This window comes from Colossoma macropomum, unplaced genomic scaffold (genome assembly GCF_904425465.1).
Source record: "Colossoma macropomum unplaced genomic scaffold, Colossoma_macropomum, whole genome shotgun sequence".
NCBI lineage: Eukaryota > Metazoa > Chordata > Actinopteri > Characiformes > Serrasalmidae > Colossoma > Colossoma macropomum.
In genome coordinates this window covers 31,611,856-31,631,407 of record NW_023494789.1, presented here as the reverse complement: position 1 = coordinate 31,631,407, position 19,552 = coordinate 31,611,856, and the positions used below count along the sequence as shown (strand labels likewise).

At 38.6% G+C, this 19,552-nt stretch overlaps 2 protein-coding genes across 2 annotated transcripts; both read left to right on the top strand.

The window, feature by feature from the left end:
* The first annotated feature begins 3,591 nt into the window (after nt 1-3,591).
* sec61a1l (SEC61 translocon subunit alpha 1, like) lies at nt 3,592-8,689 on the top strand. Its single transcript, XM_036570982.1, has 12 exons — nt 3,592-3,717; nt 4,437-4,504; nt 4,595-4,660; nt 4,829-4,907; nt 5,109-5,240; nt 5,396-5,505; nt 5,936-6,089; nt 6,351-6,511; nt 6,668-6,865; nt 6,998-7,189; nt 7,305-7,381; nt 7,480-8,689. The coding sequence occupies exons 1-12, from the start codon at nt 3,711-3,713 to the stop codon at nt 7,664-7,666; spliced, it is 1,431 nt and encodes a 476-aa protein (XP_036426875.1). The 5' UTR covers nt 3,592-3,710; the 3' UTR covers nt 7,667-8,689.
* A 1,365-nt stretch (nt 8,690-10,054) lies between these two features.
* emc3 (ER membrane protein complex subunit 3) lies at nt 10,055-18,296 on the top strand. Its single transcript, XM_036570980.1, has 9 exons — nt 10,055-10,346; nt 11,942-12,136; nt 13,008-13,065; nt 13,281-13,374; nt 13,519-13,623; nt 13,770-13,851; nt 15,495-15,574; nt 15,776-15,858; nt 17,257-18,296. The coding sequence occupies exons 2-9, from the start codon at nt 11,982-11,984 to the stop codon at nt 17,383-17,385; spliced, it is 786 nt and encodes a 261-aa protein (XP_036426873.1). The 5' UTR covers nt 10,055-10,346; nt 11,942-11,981; the 3' UTR covers nt 17,386-18,296.
* The last annotated feature ends 1,256 nt before the right edge of the window (nt 18,297-19,552 follow it).

Below are 19,552 nucleotides of genomic sequence, written 5' to 3'. Positions count from 1 at the left end.
GTGTGTGTGTGTGCGCGTAGGCAATAGCTGATATTTAAGATAAAGTGCATCATAGAAATAATAAAGTGTTTTATTGAAAGGCCTATATCATCATTTCCATGTTTTCATTCCACCGTTTTGAAACAAAACAGTTTGATACAGTATATAAAACATTGTTAAAATTGCTAAATGTGCCTTTCACTCCCCAGCCATTCAGTCATTATATGGCTGCAAAAACAGCTTATATTGAGTTAACTTTTGTTTTTGTGATGTCACAAAACCAATGCCCATTTATGCTGTCAAAAGTTATAAAGAGGGTTTCAGCCTGGACAGCTTTTTGAATGAAGCACAAAACAAAGTAGCCAGTCAGAACATAAATAATTTTCTTTTATCAGTTTTAAAGGCACAGTAACAAAAACAGCCCGTTTAATTTTAAGAGATAAAGAGAAGTTGGAAAATGGTCACATAAAAAAGAATTATGGCTGTTTTTGGTACTTAAACCCGGACAAACACTATTAGTGAACCTTGGGAAAAAATAAAATACAAGAAAGGTTAGAATATAGGCCGTATAATATTTTGATTTTAGAATAGGCCTTATAAAAACCAGAAAGTCAATAGTTGACTGAGAAATGATTCCCCTTTATCTGAGCACATAGCTTTCTCTACATAGTCATTGAAGAGAAACATACTGTCCTCTGTACTGCTGATTTATGTGTGCAGACTGACTGACTCACTGCAGGCTTCCATATACTGAGTGTACTTCTGTTATTTTGGTCACCTCTAAAAATAAGAAAGAAAAAAGCACCAATCTGGAAGAGACACAAATTAACAGTATGCAGAGCGCTTCTGTAATCAGTCTCCCACACTCCACGCTCTGTATTTGTCTGCTGATTACTAAGTGAAGATGTAGGGTAGACCATGTGTCTCTGATTTATCAGAGCTGATACAAACTGAATTCTGTCATTTAATTAACTTAGTGAATTTCTTTAAATATATCATTGTATTTGGTTTTCTAAGTAATTATGTGTAACATATAGTATAGGCAGCTGTCTAGGGACCCCTTGAGCCAAGAGCCCCATGAAAATCAAATTAGACAAACTCTACGTGTTGATGCTAAATGGCCTATTCTGATATATATATATATATATATATATATATATATATATATATATATATATGCAAATTAAATATAGCTGTTATTTACCATTTTAGTGATTCTTTTCAGCAATTTCGATGCAGTTCCACCCCTGTCAAAGTTATAATGGAGCACTCTATGTTGTTACATGATGACACAACTATGTGACACAAAATTGACCACTAAATGATCTAATTATCTACCAATTTTACTTAATAAAATTACAATGTCTAGTAGCAAAAAACTAGAAATAAGCTAAATAATCATATAATATTCTTACAACAATGTCAACATGAAAAATATTGGATATATTGACTAGATTGAAGATGAGTTCACTTGCCAAGATGAAACATTTCTGGCAGCGTAGACGGCTGCTACTGTATGAATCCAGAGGGCCCCATTCCTGTCTTTTGTCTAGAGCCTAAAAATCACTAAATCTGGAAACAACTCATAAAGCTATACCCACTGCAGACCCCTTACATATACACTGAAAATAAATAATAACACTTAAAAACCATTCAATATAACTCATGTTTAAGGGAATTCAAGGGACTGATGTACACCTTTGTATATTTTTGTTTTGTTGATTTTGTGAAAATCTTCTGCAGAGAACTTAAATATGACATTTTAGTACAGATTTTAGTGCACAATTTCTATTTAGTTGCTAAAGTTTAACATATAGAGGTAAAATAAAACATAAAATGTATTGCCACGCTTTTGCACAGGCCACACGTCATGTTTTATTTTTTCCGAAATGTTAAATTCAGCAACTGAACACTAATTGTGCAATAAAATGTTACAATAAAATGAGAAATGTGTTCTCTGTAGAGAATGTGAAACTTACTTTCACTTCAATAAACAGAGCATGTAATTAGAGGCACCCAGCGTTTGTATACCACTATAAATCAATTGCAAAAACGATCAGTATAAACATAAATAACAAATTTGTCAGCGAAAGCATATTTTTTTCTGTATAAATTTTCACACTGGTATTTCCTTTTTTATTATTAATTTGCTCATTTTTTGATTGTGGGATTTATGCATTTGTTTTAGATTTCACACAGTAATATTGCAGTATATATAAAGAAATTGTTTATTTTGGCGGTTTTGTCTTTCCATTGTGTACTGGCTCACTGTTCAGGCAGACAAGTGTTCATCCCAACACACACACACACACACACACACACACACACACACACACGCACACACACACGCACACACACACACCTTTTGTTCATGTGTGTGGCTGCACGAGTGAATGTTTGTAGACCTTGTGTCTCCACAAATCCTGTGTGCAGTATGTTTGTGTGTTTTTGCATGCCTGACTTGGTGTGAATGAAAGCAGGGTTGCATGGGTCATTGGTCAAGTGTGTCAGTGTGCATCATCATGCATCAGAGTCAGGATTACAGAGTTAAAATGTCAAAGTGAAATTAAAGATCAAATTGGGACAACTTCTGGATTGCTCACCGAGCAAAATACTCTTTTTATATAATACACTGATGTGTCAAATGCTGCAGTCCGTCTTCTATATGGTGTATATTCAGTGAACTATATGGTACCCACGAAAGGTATGATCTATTTTATTTAAGCATATCAAATGCCTACAGTTACATATACAGTACAACTCGTACAGATATGTAAAATTACAGCTTGCCTGTTATTTGTATATTTCTGGGAGCAGATGCTGATGATTGAATGACTGGAAGCTGAACTGAACCGGAGAGCTGTGTCGTTTTGTGGCGCAGTGATGCCCCCTGGTGGTTGTTAGGGACCACATATTCTCGGGCGGTTTTTTTTTATTATTCAAAAACTTAACTTTGAAAAAACTCTGAAAAAATCCGTCTGCTCCTCTCAAAGAAGACAATGGGCTTCATTCACCAATATCGTCCTAAGTTTTTTTCTTAATTTAGTTTTTGAAAAAGGTCCTAAGAAACAGTCCATGTCAGATTCATGACGTGTTCTTGAGAGCGCTTAGATTCTGTTCTTACCTAAGAACAAATCTCAAATAAGTAAACATTGTTGAATGTCAGAATATTCGTGAAAACTGCGTAAATGGGTTTTAAAAAGAAATTTCTCATTCAGAACGATTGTGAATGAATACTTTTCCCTTTATGCAACAAGAAGTATAAGGTATTGTACTATGCATATATAAAATATATACATAATTAGCCTATCTAAAAATATTCTTTATGTTTTTTTAATGTGGACTATGTGGTTTTAGGACAGTGTGCTTGAGAGAAAGGCAACTTAGTTGGTGAAACAGAAGCAGCCTCGTATAACCAACGACAGGCATCAGGCTATGATCTGGCAACCCGTTAAGCAAAAAAAATCACTGACCCATTAATTAAACCGACAAGCAGTAGTCTACTGAAAAAACCGCGGTATTATTCCAAATGGGCTTCAAACTCTGACCATTTCTGCTGGATCTGAGGAGAACCAGCAGCCCAAACTGACGTGTCTTAGAGATCTGAGAGATGACGTGTCGCTGAAGAGCCTCTCTCTTTTTGCTGCGAGGCAGCGGGCTGATGCCACACAAGCTCTGCTGATCCACTTCACTGGGACCATAATCCGACTGGGGCACGGACAGAGCACACCATGGCTAGTGAGTTTTGCAGTTTATTTTATGTTCTTTGATATACGTTCTGCAGCAGTGTGTCTTTTATTGCTGATTCACGAGTACAGTACTGTTTGACCCGTTTATATCTCACAGGCCTCTTTGTGCTTTCCACTAAATACAGCTAACGTTAGGTTCAGTGAGCTGGCTGGCTAGCCGGTTAGCTACTTAACGGCATTAGTAACTTAGCCTAACTGTTGGCAGTCATGCTTTCCAAAGAGCAGCTTCTTTTTCATGCGATTTTAAAAAATACTCGCTGGCTTAAGAGCTCATTTTTTTCATGTTGGCCTTTACCATCTCTACTTAGATGTAACAACCCCAACTAGCCAGCTAGCTAGCTTGCTAACTGTAGTTGCAGATCCGTTAACGTTACGTTACTGTCTTGCTAAATTTAGCGTTATTTGTATTACAGCTGTCATGGAAGCTAATGTAAACGGCTATATTATTTTCCTGTAATTGCATACAGTTCAGTTTTTCACTTTACGTTGGGTTATACTGTTAGAGAGTCATTGAATGGGACAAGGTAGGGCCGGGTAGTTAACGTTGGCTAGCCGGCTGTCTAGTGATGACGTTGCATGAGAAGCTCTGTGAATCTCCAAGCAGTAAACAGCTAAACCTGCAAAGGAAAGATACACAGTGAAGTTCATGAATGGAAAAGTTTCACTACACTGGTCTTACATGCTTCTGTTCCATTTAATCTCTTGCAGTTAAATTTTTGGAAGTGATAAAACCCTTCTGTGCAGTATTACCCGAGATCCAGAAACCAGAGAGGAGGGTATGGACTTTTCTCTTTTGTTCTGTGACTTGTTTTCTAAATCGTACATGCATTTTGGATAGTTTTTTGTAAATGCTTTCTCTCTTACAGATTCAGTTTAGAGAGAAGGTGCTATGGACAGCCATCACCCTATTCATCTTTCTGGTGTGCTGCCAGGTATGTTTGCTTTACTTTGATTCTCATGAACTCTAAATGCATATAATAAAGTCTGGATGTTAGAGTTGTGCACTTAGGATTTCATATCTAGCTTTCACCTTGGAACATCTAGTAATATTTTGTTAATACACTGTTGAACCACTAACATTTTTTTTTTTCAATCATTAGATTCCCCTCTTTGGTATCATGTCATCAGACTCTGCAGATCCTTTCTATTGGATGAGAGTCATTCTTGCTTCCAACAGAGGTATGCCTATCATTTTTTCACAGAGACCTTATTATTTTGTTACACATTGAAGAAAAATTATTAGCTCATCCACATTGATAGAAAAGCTTTCAATGTAATTATTAATATTGTGGTTTATTGGTATATAATTGCTTACACATTTTCTACTGCAATAGAGTATGGACTGCAGATGTAATTTCGTGGTCTGTATTTATGTTACAGGTACTCTGATGGAGTTGGGTATCTCTCCCATCGTTACCTCTGGACTGATCATGCAGCTGCTGGCTGGAGCTAAAATTATTGAGGTCGGAGACACACCTAAGGACAGAGCACTGTTTAATGGAGCTCAGAAACGTATGTAATTGCTTCTTACAGACACACTCATAAAACCACTGTGTTCTCAGCACACTCAGTGTTATTATGATGAAATTTGTCTTGTCAGATTGGGTAGAACTTGGACTTGAGTAGGAGTGTAATAGCTTGTTTTCTCTTGCTTATTTTCCCAACAGTGTTTGGAATGATCATTACCATTGGACAAGCTATTGTGTATGTGATGACTGGCATGTATGGAGACCCCTCAGAGATGGGTGCTGGGATCTGTCTGCTCATCATCATTCAGGTATGATTCATTTCTTTTTTTTAAACTCTGTTCTGCTTGCCACTGCCATGCCAACCTGTATTGACCCCTAGTAGCCTGTGCTACGAACTACAGAAGTCTCACACTCTACTTGGACAAGCTTGTCAGTTGTCTCTGCTGTCTGATTGAGTACCGTGTGACAGCATTCAACTCTCTCTTCAGTCTTATCTCGCATAATGAGCACTGTTGTTATGGAAACCACCTATTCTGTTTTATCCAATAATCAGCATGCTTTGACAAGAAAGCTGTTCCTGGAAGTAGATTAATTGACTTGAACCTTTTTTTAAAGACTAGGGTTAGGCCGAAAGAAAGACCTTGGATATTTTTACGCTGTGTTCCTGAGTGCTGTCTATTTTTGTCTTGTTTGAAGTAATTGTCTGTAATGTGCATCGACTGTCTTTTCTCTCTGTAGCTGTTTGTGGCTGGTCTGATAGTACTCCTGCTGGATGAGCTACTCCAAAAGGGCTACGGTTTGGGCTCAGGCATTTCTCTCTTTATTGCCACAAACATCTGTGAGACCATTGTATGGAAAGCCTTCAGCCCAACTACAGTCAACACAGGCAGAGGTATGCACCAACATCCTCACACCTAGTGCCCAACATGCAGGGACCTGCATCATATACACAAAAGAAACAGTTCTTAAGTGTTTAAGGGCTGCCTTTGAACACAAAAAATGGAATTCTAAGGCATTTCTACAACTGTAAAATTTCTTATGGTTGTCCTTTTCCATTTGTGAGCTAAAACAGTGATCTGTTAGTTTGATAACCTTTAAATGTCATTGTGCAATATGTTAACAGACTTGTAATTTATTTGTAATCCTTTTGCAGGTACTGAGTTTGAGGGTGCCATCATTGCTTTGTTTCACTTGCTTGCCACACGTACTGATAAAGTGCGAGCTTTGAGAGAAGCTTTCTACAGGCAGAACCTGCCCAACCTCATGAACCTCATTGCTACCATCTTTGTCTTCGCCGTGGTCATATACTTCCAGGTCAGTAGATGATTGTTTCTGCTGCATATGCATTCTTGATGAATGACCATTTATCAATTGATATTTGTTTTTTAAGCAATTATCCAACTTAGTCCTGAAGTTGTAGTGATGTCTAGCTAATTATGAGACTAAACAATTTCTGTGCTTCTCCCTCAGGGCTTCAGAGTTGATTTGCCCATCAAGTCTGCACGTTACCGTGGTCAGTACAACACATATCCCATCAAGCTCTTCTACACCTCCAACATTCCCATCATCCTGCAATCTGCTCTGGTGTCCAACCTCTACGTCATCTCTCAGATGCTTTCCACTCGATTCAGTGGCAACTTCCTTGTTAACCTGCTGGGAACCTGGTCTGTAAGTAACCAGTAACGATTTCTAGCATCTGGTGATGTTCTCATTAGTATGTTTTTTTTTTTTCTCATGAAGGTGACCGATAATTGTATGCTTAAAGCACTGTAATGAGATTCAGGGCGTGTTTTTTAACAGGATACTTCAAGTGGAGGGCCAGCTCGTGCTTACCCAGTAGGTGGTCTGTGCTACTACCTCTCCCCTCCAGAGTCATTTGGCTCTGTGCTAGAAGACCCAGTCCATGCTGTCATCTACATTGTCTTCATGTTGGGATCCTGTGCCTTCTTTTCAAAGACCTGGATTGAAGTTTCTGGATCTTCTGCCAAAGATGTGAGTGTAATAGTTTTCTTGAAGTATGTGGATGTCATTTGTGATCCTGTATCTAAACTAGCTCAGTTTGTGTTGTATTTATAATGGTGTGGGTCGATGTGTTTCTGATTTATAGGTGGCAAAACAGCTGAAGGAACAGCAGATGGTGATGAGGGGACATAGAGACACCTCCATGGTTCATGAACTCAACAGGTAAAACACACTTGACTGCCTCTTATGGCACAATGCTATGTTGTACTATAGTGAATTAAAAAATATAGAAATAATGTTTTATTCTGTTTTTTGTATAGATACATCCCCACAGCTGCAGCATTTGGAGGACTGTGCATAGGTGGTCTCTCTGTTATGGCTGATTTCCTGGGAGCTATCGGCTCAGGAACAGGAATTTTATTGGCTGTTACAATCATCTACCAGTACTTTGAGATTTTCGTTAAGGAACAGAGTGAAGTAGGCAGTATGGGTGCTCTGCTCTTCTAGGAAAGCCCTCCACAATCACACAAGACTGACACAACCGTTCTTTACTATTTTCTTATTCCATTTTTGTTTTATCATGTGGACATAATCAGTGCTCTGCCTCTCAAAGGCAATTGCATAATGCATCTTTTTTTCCCAGATGACCTGCACGTCACACCAGCAGGCTGGATCTTGTTTTTTTGCCTGTGGGGAAATTAATTGGCAGCATGCTGTCCCAGCATTCAGCATGGAAATGTACTCGTCTCTTGTTCATGTCATAGGACGTCCCATTTTCTCTATCTCTTCAGCCAGTACACTTCTTGCTGCAAGTTTAATCGTATTTCTGATGGTTAAAAGCACAAATGGTTAATATTCTGGAACTGGCTGACCCCAGTGATGTGGACATATGCAGCATGTGTTGGATCTGTCAACCTAAGATTTAAACCAGTGCCAGAGTGTGTGATCAGGTAACCACAGTGTCATGCCATGGAGACTGTTAATTGATCCGTTGTAAATAAAAGTTTTTTGACAGAATTTCTGAGGTAAGAGAGATGTGTCTGCGTGTTCATCTGTAACAGAAACAACATACCCAGTTTTTCAGGGGAACTTTGCCTGGAGTTGCAAAGAAAAGATGACTGTGTCTTACCCATTTCAGGTCATTTTAAGCTCTAGTTTGGATGCTTACTAGACAGATGATTGTAAAAATGGAAGAGCACCTTGTACTTCTGGGATACAGTTCTTTCAGTGGCATTGATTTATGTTTTTTTCATCTAGCTTGTCTGCTTTGTCAAGTCACAGTGAGAATGTTCTTATTGGTAAGAGATTTTTGACACTATTGTTATTTTATTATTATTATTATTATTAAATTTTTTTTTCTGTATTATCTATAGTATTACAATACAGAGTGTTCTGCCTACACTTTGGAGCATTGTTTACTGCACATAGCAAGATCTGCCTCACATCATCCTCTTGACTTATTTGGGTACAAGAACAGAATGCTACCCTAAGCAAAAGAAATTAATGTTTCAATAAAAGCCTTTAAATAATCTTAATCTTGATAGTCACATTATTTATTTTTTTAAAAGATCTTTTAGGAAAAAATCTTTTAAAAAAAAAGGTCTTTTAGAAAAAACTTTTTATGTGTATTTCTGTTTGTCATCTTAGGATGTATGTAGAAATTCTTACAAATAACATGATTCAAACCAGCTGTAAACATGAGGATGTGTTCTTTTAAATAACAAAACTGATAACTGTACCTCAGGGAATGTGTTTGGGGGATGTATTACATTAGGCAAGATAATAATGTAATAAAGTGTATTAAACAGTAATATAATGTATAATCAATGATTATTTTCACATTTTGTTTGGAATGGCACAATGCCAGACAGAGGTTTTCTATGTTTCCAGTCCAGTGAAGATACAATTGACAATGAAAGAAACAACACCTTGCCTAATTGCAACCCTAGTCCTGGAGTACACCCTACTTTGCACATTTTAGTATTTTCCCTAGTACACACACACCTGACCAAATAATCAGCTTTTTAACAAGCCCTTCCTAAGTTGAAGTGGGTGTGTTATGGCAGGAAAGCACAAATGTGCAGGACAGGGGCTAATTCAGGACCGGGGGTTATTTCACAAAGCAGGATTTCTCAGCTAGATAACTTAAGCCTAAAGTCAAACCTGTCCAATTGGAAAAGAGCCGAGGAACATTCTTATTGGACAATCCTCATATTTGGACTTAAGTAATTTGGATAACTGAGAAATCCTGCTTTGTGTAATACCCCCCAGTGTTGGGAACCCCTTTGTTATTGTATAGTGTATAAATGTGGTTAATAGTTACTGTTCTTATATAAAAAAATAACATTATATTAACACACAAAGGTGGTTAGCAGAATTATTTATCCATATGTCCAAACAAAGACCCTAAAACGTAACTAGCATTTTGGCACAAACTAAACCTGGCACATATACACACTTTGAGCATTGGATAATGTGCAAATGGACAGAGAAATAGCCTAAAATGTCACACTGCAGTTACGCTGCAGTTCAAGGCCTGATGTGTGAAAATGAAAGTGTTTTTATGTTTTTCTATGTTCTTTTTTATTTTTTTTTCTTAATAACACTCAAACATTCAAAAACTGATCTGAAACATTTGTAATTTATTTTACCGTCTCCTCAGTTTTAGGCTGTTTCTGCTACTTGTCTCTGCTACTGATATATGTAGTTGACGTCTTTTATAATTGGCTGCTCTGTGTGTGTGTGTGTGTGTGTGTTTAAAGAGCAGTCCGGGCTGAAACATTCCTTATAACTTTAACGTGAATGGGCGGGGCTTAACTGCTATAGGCTTTTTAGGTTATTTTCTGTGACAACACAAAACAATAAACTCATGTTCAGTTTCATGCCCATATAAGGACTGTGTGGACTCGGGAGTGGATAGTGCGTTTTGAAACTTTAACAATATTTACATACTACGTCTCACTGTGTGAGGAAACGTGAGGAAAACTAGGTTTTCCATGATATGGGCCCTTTAAGTAAGTTCGAGGCCATTTTGTCGTCCTCCTCTTGGTCCCTGACTTCACTGATCTTCTGTCTGGCTGAGCGGGTGCTGATGCAGCAGGAAGGGAAGGGTTTGGTGCGGGTGGGTTTATGCGTCGTCGGAGTCTAACAGTTCGGGGACAAAAAACATCTACCTGACAGTGACAAGGTAAAACGATTAGAAGTTATCACATGAAAACAGATTCCCCGGTGTAGTAGCTGGCGTTGCGTATTTTCGCAGTGTCGACCACTGACTGCTGGAGGGCATTATCATTAGCTAACTGCCTTGCTAACGTTAGTTATCAGGTTCTGCCAGTTACTAAGCACCTGCGCCGAATTACGCCTATTTAGCGTTAGGTTAGGTATTTTTTGCAGTTTTACGCAGTAGTTATAACGTCAGTTTTAGTGGCTTGGTAATCAGTTAAATTAGTTTATTAACCTCACGGCAATGGTGAATAGCTTGACAGGTACGGTATAGCTAACCTAGCTAACATGGCTTGAATAAGTAATCGAATTTGATGTTAAATGATAGCTATATTAACCTAGCTATCCAGCTAAACACCCCAGCAGTGATTTTATTAAGTATGGCTATTCTGTGAATTACCAACCAAATGTTTTTATTTGCCAGCTGACGCTACTGTAACTAGCTAGGTTAGCTAGCTGTTACATGGACTGCCTAACTTAACGCTAGCTAAGGTAGCTAGCTAGTGTTAACAAATAATGCTAACTTCAGCACGTTTAAAGGGACACGCCAGCCAAAGATGAAACATGTAGCTAACCATCACTACATCTGTTGTTAAAATGCCTTCTCGCCTCTTATAATGGTGGCACACTAGTCTCGAGAGTGAGATATTCCCCTTTAAAGACTAGGAAGTCCCTTTCTGATGATGTATCTTGAAGGAGGAACGTTTGAAAAACTACAAGGATATTTGGGCTTTACGCCAGAGGACGAGCTGTTAGATTTTTTTTAGCTAGCTGTGTAATGACAGAGGAAGCCAGACAGTTAACGTTATTGCTAACGTTAGGCGAATATCATGTCCATAGCCTCTACATCAGTACACTTGCAGTCAGGATTTCTTTGTTGCTCTGGGGGCAATTCCCAATGGTTTCACGACATATTTGCGTAATGCATGCTGGGTATTGTAGTGAGAGAACATTGAGTCTTATTTATCAACCGTTGTTAAGAAGAAATTTCTTCTAAAAACCCACTTATGCAGTTTTGATGAAGATTCCGACATTGACCAATGTTTTTTTATTTCAGATTTATTCATAGGTAAGAACAGAATCTACACACACTCAAGCACAAAGGTGCAAACAATTCTGTGGTTTAATAACACGAATCTGACAGAGACTTTGTCTTAGGACCTTAGGAAAACGCTTAGAAAGATATTGGTGAATGAGGCCCATTGATGGACAAAAACACAAAAAGGATACAAAAATGTGAATTCTGTTAGACTGATGAGGCCGAGGAATACAATGCTGCGCTAGAGAGTATCACCCTTCAACAGCTGGTGCCTGTGGCACAGTGTGTTGCTCAGTACGCAAACTGTGGAGAATGACCCCAATTCTCAGTAAACCAGATTTAAGGTCTTCGGCTTGTATCAGCTGAACTGGTCTTGTGCATCATTGGGATAGCTGTCTATCTGAGCAAAGTTCATTGTCTGTCTAACCTGTGTCTTCTATACAAGCCTGTATAATTATGAAATATAACTAAATGTAGTTATTCTTGGTTCTGTACACTAAAATTAAGTTTATTTGCCATAGGTTGGTTGAGTTTGTCTTGTCAGCACCACTCCAGTAAACCATGGCTGAACCTGAACTTCTTTTGGACTCCAATATTCGCCTGTGGGTGGTCTTGCCCATTGTGTTCATCACCTTCCTTGTTGGAGTAATTCGCCATTACGTCTCAATTCTGCTGCAGAGTGACAAGAAACTCACACTAGAGCAGGTTTCTGACAGGTAACTCACTTATTAGACTCAGCTTCTGTGTTCATCTAGTGTTGTCAGGAAGCTACATAAGATAATTCACAAAGAAAGTGAAGAATGGTCACCTACTTAACTGATTTTCTTTACTCAGGCTGTTCTTAGACCAAGGGTGCACAACTCTGGGCCAACTCTGGCTGCTGTCCTGTTGAGTGTGGTGATTCCCTATACTAGGAAAACTACTAAACTGTACTGGACCTCAGCGCTGCATGACTGGAGTTGTGCACCTCAGACTTTGACTAAAACCTGTCCTCTTGCCCCCCTAAAATTTCACACAGCTTCCAACTTCTCTTGAACCAAGCAAATAAAAACACTGAAGCTGGACCGGCTGGCGGGGTTCCGAGGACTTGTTTGAGAACCACCGTCTTAGACTGACCACAGGGACTATGAGCATTACCAGTAGAATAAACAAACAGTTGTTCCTTTCATGAGTTTGGAATGTAATCTGACTATTTTGACTTATATTCATCAACTTTAACTGTTTAAAGCCAAATGGGATGCTGTGATGATAAATCCTTTCTGCTTTCTTGATCAGTGGATCAGAAGCAGCCAGTTTGAAGTTGCTTGACCCAGATCATAAAATGACCGAATAATCTATTTGGTAATGCTCTAGGGCAATGACCGCTTCAGTATTTCCACTCCTCCACTAACTGCTGAGCTTAGGTGCATCACAGGATGAGACACCAGTCTCTGCAGTCCTGTGACCTTCCAGGAGTAGAAATAACTTGCTGCGTAATTATGGCTCAGTAAAACCTAAGAAATTTTAAATTTAGCTGTGTTTATTTCTTGTTTTGCCCCTTATCCAAGTCTGTAAGTTAAGTCATTGTGTGTTTTGTTCAATATACAGCCAGGTTCTTATCAGGAGCAGAATATTAAGGGAAAATGGAAAATACATCCCCAAACAGGTGAGCTCATTATTTTATAATTTTGTTAGATTCTATTCTCAATCATTTTTCAGATAACTTCATTTTTTTTATGTTTTTGACTTCAGAAATTCAGTGCCATTCTGCCCTTTGAAATGTTGGTTAAATTAACCTCAGGGATAGGAAAAACAGATTGACTGATAGAAAGTATTATACATCATATGCATTTTAAGAGTGTTCTTCATTTTGTGTAATAGTCCTTCTTAATGAGGAAATTCTACTTCAATAACCAAGACGATGGATTCTTTAAGAAGACAAAAAGAAAGGTGGTGCCTCCTTCCCCAATGACCGGTAAGCACTGTTATTTTATGCAAGTCTAATTTAATTACTTACCATCCATCTTATGTTTTCATTTTTGTGGTATTCACATACCTGTGATTGGTCTGTAGCAATTTTGAAGAGCTGTTGCTTTAACCTGTGTGTTTATCAATCCAGACCCCAGTATGTTGACAGACATGATGAAAGGCAATGTGACAAATGTCCTTCCCATGATCCTTATCGGTGGCTGGATCAACTGGACCTTTTCTGGGTTTGTCACAAGTAAGGGATTTTTGGCTTTGAACAAAAATGAATATTCTTACAAAGAAAAACAGCAGCTGGTTACAGGGTATTGGCCATTTGTTGGAAGAAATGCATGATAAAACCATGTAATAAGTTGTACAAAATTTTTTTTGTTCTCTTCTTAGCAAAGGTACCATTCCCTCTCACACTCCGTTTCAAGCCTATGTTGCAGCAAGGTATTGAGTTGCTCTCACTTGATGCATCTTGGTAAGTGGTTTCCAACAAGCATTAGGCACAAACACTTACTGTACTTCATGAATAGTGTGCACTTGTATTTATTTTTTTGTTGCCTATAAAATATTTTCTGTGTGTCAACAAAACCATTAAAATATAAGCAAATATCATACACACACATATATACATACATATATATAGGGCTGGGCGATAAAACGATAACGATAAGTATCGCAGGTTCGATAAATGTTCGATATAATACACCGTTCTCACAGTTCCACGTTTTAGCGAAAGCCCTGGTGGCGTTTTCTACTGCAAGGAAAGCGACACTACTCTGCTGTGGCCAGGAGAGGGCGCACATCCGAGTTTTTCGACTTGTTTAGAGAGGGAGAGGGCCACGAGTAAAAAAGGGTCGCCAAATATACTTTAGCAACGTCTGAAACGCGGAGTTATACAGTCCCTGTTTGAGTGGAGCGACCGGCGATCTGTTCTCCTGTGACCGAGTGTGAGTGACGAGGTCAGTGGTGTAACTGTACTGTCCTACAGCGAGCTCACCTCTTTACTAACATCCTAACAACTTTAGCGGTGTTAAATCACGTCTGCAGCGCCGTGTTACAGCGCCAAACCGTCATATTTTAGTATTAGTGCATTCTCGAGCAACGAAAGTGAAAGAAAGAAGTGGGTTCATGTTCGAAAGTAAACTGAGGAAGCTGTGAGGCATTGGAGAGCGGGAGAGCGCTATCTTTCCAGGCTAGCTGTTTTTAGCTGCTGGCTAACTTGAAGCAGCGCTCCGGCACAACACGGTGAATTGATGATACTGTAGATCAAACAAGACACAAAATCACCGCTTTCAGTTTAAACATACCTAAAAGGAGGACTCTGTGACTGGTGTGAGAGATTCACACTGCAGATAATGCTTTTACACAGCGAGCGTCAGATATACTGCGGTTCACCCCTTAAACTACTACGATTGTATAGAGAAACCCAGTTGTCGCTAGCTGGTGTCTGAATACTGTGATATGCTCTGACCTGGATATGGTAGGAGTAACAGCAGTGACCTACCGAACCGAGTTGACGTTGTTGAGAAACTAAAGAGTTTAGCACTGTTGTTGGCCACTTGTTTAACCTAGCATTTGTAACGGGGTAGCCGAGCGCTCGTTACCAGACAGCTAAAAATAATCTGTTTTCTTTCTTAAATCATGACTATTACAAAAATTGCAGCGGTGCTTTTCAAGCTGATAAAAACAGCTCAGAAACTTTCTCCCACTCTTCCATGACAGATTAGTGAAATGTTCCACTGTTTGCCGAGTGTTTGTCATGATCCGACCATAAGTGATAGTTTAAAACCACAATTAACCACCCAGGAGCAAAATCAGCCTTCAAACGTGAAAGAAATCATGATTTGACATTTATCGCGATATGTATCGATAGCGAACGATATGAATTTTGTTTATCGTGATATCGTTTTTGGCCATATCGCCCATCTCTCTATATAACATACATATATATATATATATATGTATGTATGTGTGTGTGTGTGTGTGTGTATATATGTATATAGTATATATATATATATATATGTATGTGTATATATATGTATGTGTGTATGTTATTCAGTGTATGTATGTTATTCAGTGAGACTGTGTCGTGAGTGTTCTTGCTGTTTATATTCACAGGGTAAGCTCAGCATCTTGGTACTTCCTGAATGTTTTTGGATTAAGAAGCATGTATTCTTTGATTCTTGGACAAGATAATGGTAAGAATCTTGTTCCCTGCTTTTTGTAAAATTGGTGTAGATACAGATGATTAAAACAAAATTCTGGGGTTACAGTAGTAACTCATTGTCCTAGTAAATGTAATAAGGTTTGAGTAAGGTTTGTGTGAACTTCTGTTTGCAGTTTCAGTGCACATCATCTGAAATGTGATGTTATTAACTTTAATGATGTTGCTGTGACAGGTGCAGATCAGTCTCGAATCATGCAGGACCAAATGAGTGGGGCTGCCATGGCAATGCCTGCAGACACAAACAAAGCATTCAAGGTAATAGAAAATGAGCTTAAGTCATATAAATGATTTCTTGAGCAGCATATCACAAACACAGAAAACTTCTTACAGTCCACCTTTGTTTTCAGCCTGCCCAAAAGTGACCCTAACATCATCCCCTCTCCCACTGAGACAACAAACATATTTTTATATATAACTTATTAAATTCTTTTGTTTTGTTTTTTTTTAATTGTACTGAAGAGTAGTTTTAGGAACAAAATATAGCATAATGTTATTAATTACCATTTTTAAAAACAAATTTGAAACCTATGTACCTCCTTTATTTGTATATTGTTTTGTATTTTTGGCAGGGTGGGCAATATGACAGAAGTATAAGACACTATGCTTTTTTTTCCCACAATACATGATATGCCACCATATTGCCCAGACCTTATTCAGCCCCTTATTCGGCACCCCCGCTGTAGTAATTGTCCCTTATTTTGTTTGGTTTATCGGTTATTTTTCTAAGCATTCTAAAACCACTGGGAAATGTTGGGTCAGTGTGTTCTGGCCTTGATAGGGAATTCCACCTTTTTTTTTCTTTTGAGAATATCTAGAGATTTAGAATCTTTCAGAGTAGATTGGTGTGGAATTGTAAATTGTGCATTGTACAGAAAAACACAGGCTATTTTTTATTTTTAGGTGGTGGTGATAGGATGATCCAGAATGACAAGTGAACCTACTCGTGTTTTCTGTCACAGCTTTCTGTTTGTAATGTCGATAATGATAAAATTAAAAATCTGAAAAAAAGTTCTCTTTAGGCACTATTTTGCCTTACCATGCCCTGCATGTACCTCTCTGCCATAAATGAGTTTTAAAAATACAGTTCAGGCCAAAGCATTACTGTAAAGCTATCATAAAACAACGTCTCAGACATCAGCCAGCATGTTCCTAAACAGTTTTGTGTCATTACTTTCTGTGAGGTAGCTTGTAATGGCACTGAACAGTTTGGATGTCTGGTTCCTGTCCCCACTACCGTGAACAATTCTGTTTCGGTAGTTTTCTCTAGATTGTAGCATCTCAAATCAAACCACTCTGAATGACTTACATCTGAATTATTTAATTATACAGAGATTTTTTTTTTAAAATGTGGTTTCCTCTTTATTATTAGAGATGATGATGCTTCCAATAGACCACAGGTTTCCAACCCTGGTCCTGGAGTCTCCCTGCCCTGAACATTTTAATGTTTTTTGTTTTTGTTTTGTTTTTTATTTCAGCTCCAAACACACCCACTTCAAGTCATGAAGGGCTCGTTAATGAGCTTATTAGTTGGTTCAGGTGTGATGGGAGCAGGGGAAACACTAAGTGCAGGGCTGGGGGTACTCCAGGAACAGGATTGGGAACGACTGCAATAGACTGTTGAGTGTTCGTTCATTAACCATTGCTCTTCATCAGGCGGAGTGGGAGGCACTAGAGTTGACAGACCACCAGTGGGCACTAGAGAGCGTGGAGGAGGACCTGATGAGCAAGGACTTGGACCTGTCTGGCATGTTCAGCAAAGATTTGCCAACAGGCATTTTCTAAGGGCCTGCTACCCTAAGGAGAAGCATTAAAGGCTGTCATCCAGAAACTAATTGTAATAAATTGTGTGGACTGGTTTTGGAACTGATGGGACACATTCTGGTATCTCTAGAGGACTTGCATAAACCTCACTGCAACATATCACATGCATGCACTGTTCTGTTTATTTTTTTTTCTCATTACCACAGAGTTTTTGTATAAATAGTTTAGGATTAATTAAATGAAGCTTAACTTTATAACTCACTTTCTTTGGTTGCAACCTGTAATACAGTCAAAAATACAGCAGCACTGCAGGAGTAGGCCATGGGTGGAATGTTCTGGTGAAGCTATTTTCATTTGTTAACCCATACCTGTTTTGCTAAATTTAAAGCATGTTTGGTTGAGGTAAAGGCAAGCTTAACATGAACATCAAGTAATTCAGTTTACAGTAGTATTAACCCTGTTCTATTCTTAAAAAAAAAAAACATTCCCTCATTATAATTATCAGTCTTTATTTTTTTTTATGCATCCCAGTGGGTGTCATTTTATTGGATTAGAGGATTAATGGGACCATGTGTTTAACAAATGAATAATTGGATGATTTTTTTTAAAAGTGGACCAATCCAAAACAAATGGGGTTCGGTCATATGGATCTAACAGTTTACTATGGATTATTAGAGCTTTCCTCTACTTATAGTAGCTTGGTGTGGTCCTCCTATGTCACCGATTCCTGTTTATTACATATTTTTTTTTTTTTTTAAGTACCAGATAGTCTCTTCTTACTGTTTCTTGAAACTCCCCATGATTCATTGTTGTGCTTAGTTTTGTATTATTTATTTAATTTTTGTAACATTTATGTTTTGTAAAGTGAAATTTGACACCATCATGCACTTGCAGGAAGTGTTCATCCATAATAGAACTTGTTTTTATCAAAACTGTGTTTTTGTGCCTTAATTTGCTATCAGCTATAGAGCATAAGATTTATGTCCTTCTGAAACGGGACAGTCTTATTTTCTCATTCTCTGCTGTGTAGAGGGTTCAGTGAACTGACCAATAGAAAGCATGTCGTGGGCTCCATTTTGCGTGGTCACTTGTGTAGAGATTAAGACCTAAACAGAGACGGGATGTGTCTTAGCACAATGCATAATCTCAGGCTCACTCGCCATAGAAATGAATTCTCTACTAACATTTCGCTAACTGAAATGTTCCGTTGTCATGGTGATGGATCTGCTCGCTGAGTTCTTGCGTCCCTAAACGATGTTCTTCATAGGGGAGTCAGCAAGAAAGATTATTCAAAGAGATTCACCTATATGATACCAGAAAGGTCTTTTTGTGGTTACTGTATGTATTTAAATAGCACATTGTTTTATTATATGAGCATTGATTAATATATTTATACGAAAACTCTCGTTTGGAGCGACCATCTATGTCAACACTGGCTAACTGCCAGTTAAACTGGTAGGTTATGTATTTATTCCTCTGGGCTTTGTTTCATGCAATAATTAGTTAAAGCTAGATCTCAGTTGTAGCTCATAAACATACACCGATCAGCCTCCCTGTTTCTATACTTACTGACCACTTTATCAGTTCCACTTAGCATATATGAGCACTTTGTAGTTCTACCATTACAGACTAGACCATCTGCTTTTCTGCATATTTTGTTAACCTCCCTTTGTCCTGTCCTTCAGTGGTTAATATCCACACAGGACCAACACAGAGCAGGTATTATTTAGGTGATGGATCAGTCTCAGCACTGCAGTGACACTGTCGTGTTGGTGGTAAGTTAGTGTGTGTTGCGCTGGAACGAGTGGATCAGACAGCAGTGCTGCTGGAGTTTTTAAACGCCTCGGTGTCACTGCGGGACTGAGAACAGTCCACCAACCATAAACATCCAGCCAACAGCGTCTTGATGAAGGACTAGAGGATGGCCAACACAAACTGCAGCAACAGATGAGCTCTGACATTACATCTACAAAGTGGACCAACAAGGTAGGTGCGTCTGATAGAGTGGACAGTGAGCGGACACAGTGCTTAAAAGTGTAGCACTGCTGTGTCTGATCCACTCATGCCAGCGCAACACACACTAACACACCACCACCACGTCAGTGTCACTGCAGTGATGAGAATGATGCATCACCCAAATAATACCTGCTCTGTAGTGGTCCTATAGGGGTCCTGAATCTTGCAGAAT

Excerpts from the sequence above, each read along its gene's own strand:
- sec61a1l (XM_036570982.1), top strand. Across the intron at positions 4,505-4,594 it reads TCCAGAAACCAGAGAGGAGG|ATTCAGTTTAGAGAGAAGGT; the intron begins GTATGGACTTTT and ends TCTCTCTTACAG. Across the intron at positions 4,908-5,108 it reads CATTCTTGCTTCCAACAGAG|GTACTCTGATGGAGTTGGGT; the intron begins GTATGCCTATCA and ends TTTATGTTACAG.
- emc3 (XM_036570980.1), top strand. The coding sequence starts at position 11,982 with ATGGCTGAACCTGAACTTCTTTTGGACTCCAATATTCGCCTGTGGGTG. Across the intron at positions 13,066-13,280 it reads GAAAATACATCCCCAAACAG|TCCTTCTTAATGAGGAAATT; the intron begins GTGAGCTCATTA and ends TTTGTGTAATAG. Across the intron at positions 15,859-17,256 it reads ACACAAACAAAGCATTCAAG|GCGGAGTGGGAGGCACTAGA; the intron begins GTAATAGAAAAT and ends GCTCTTCATCAG.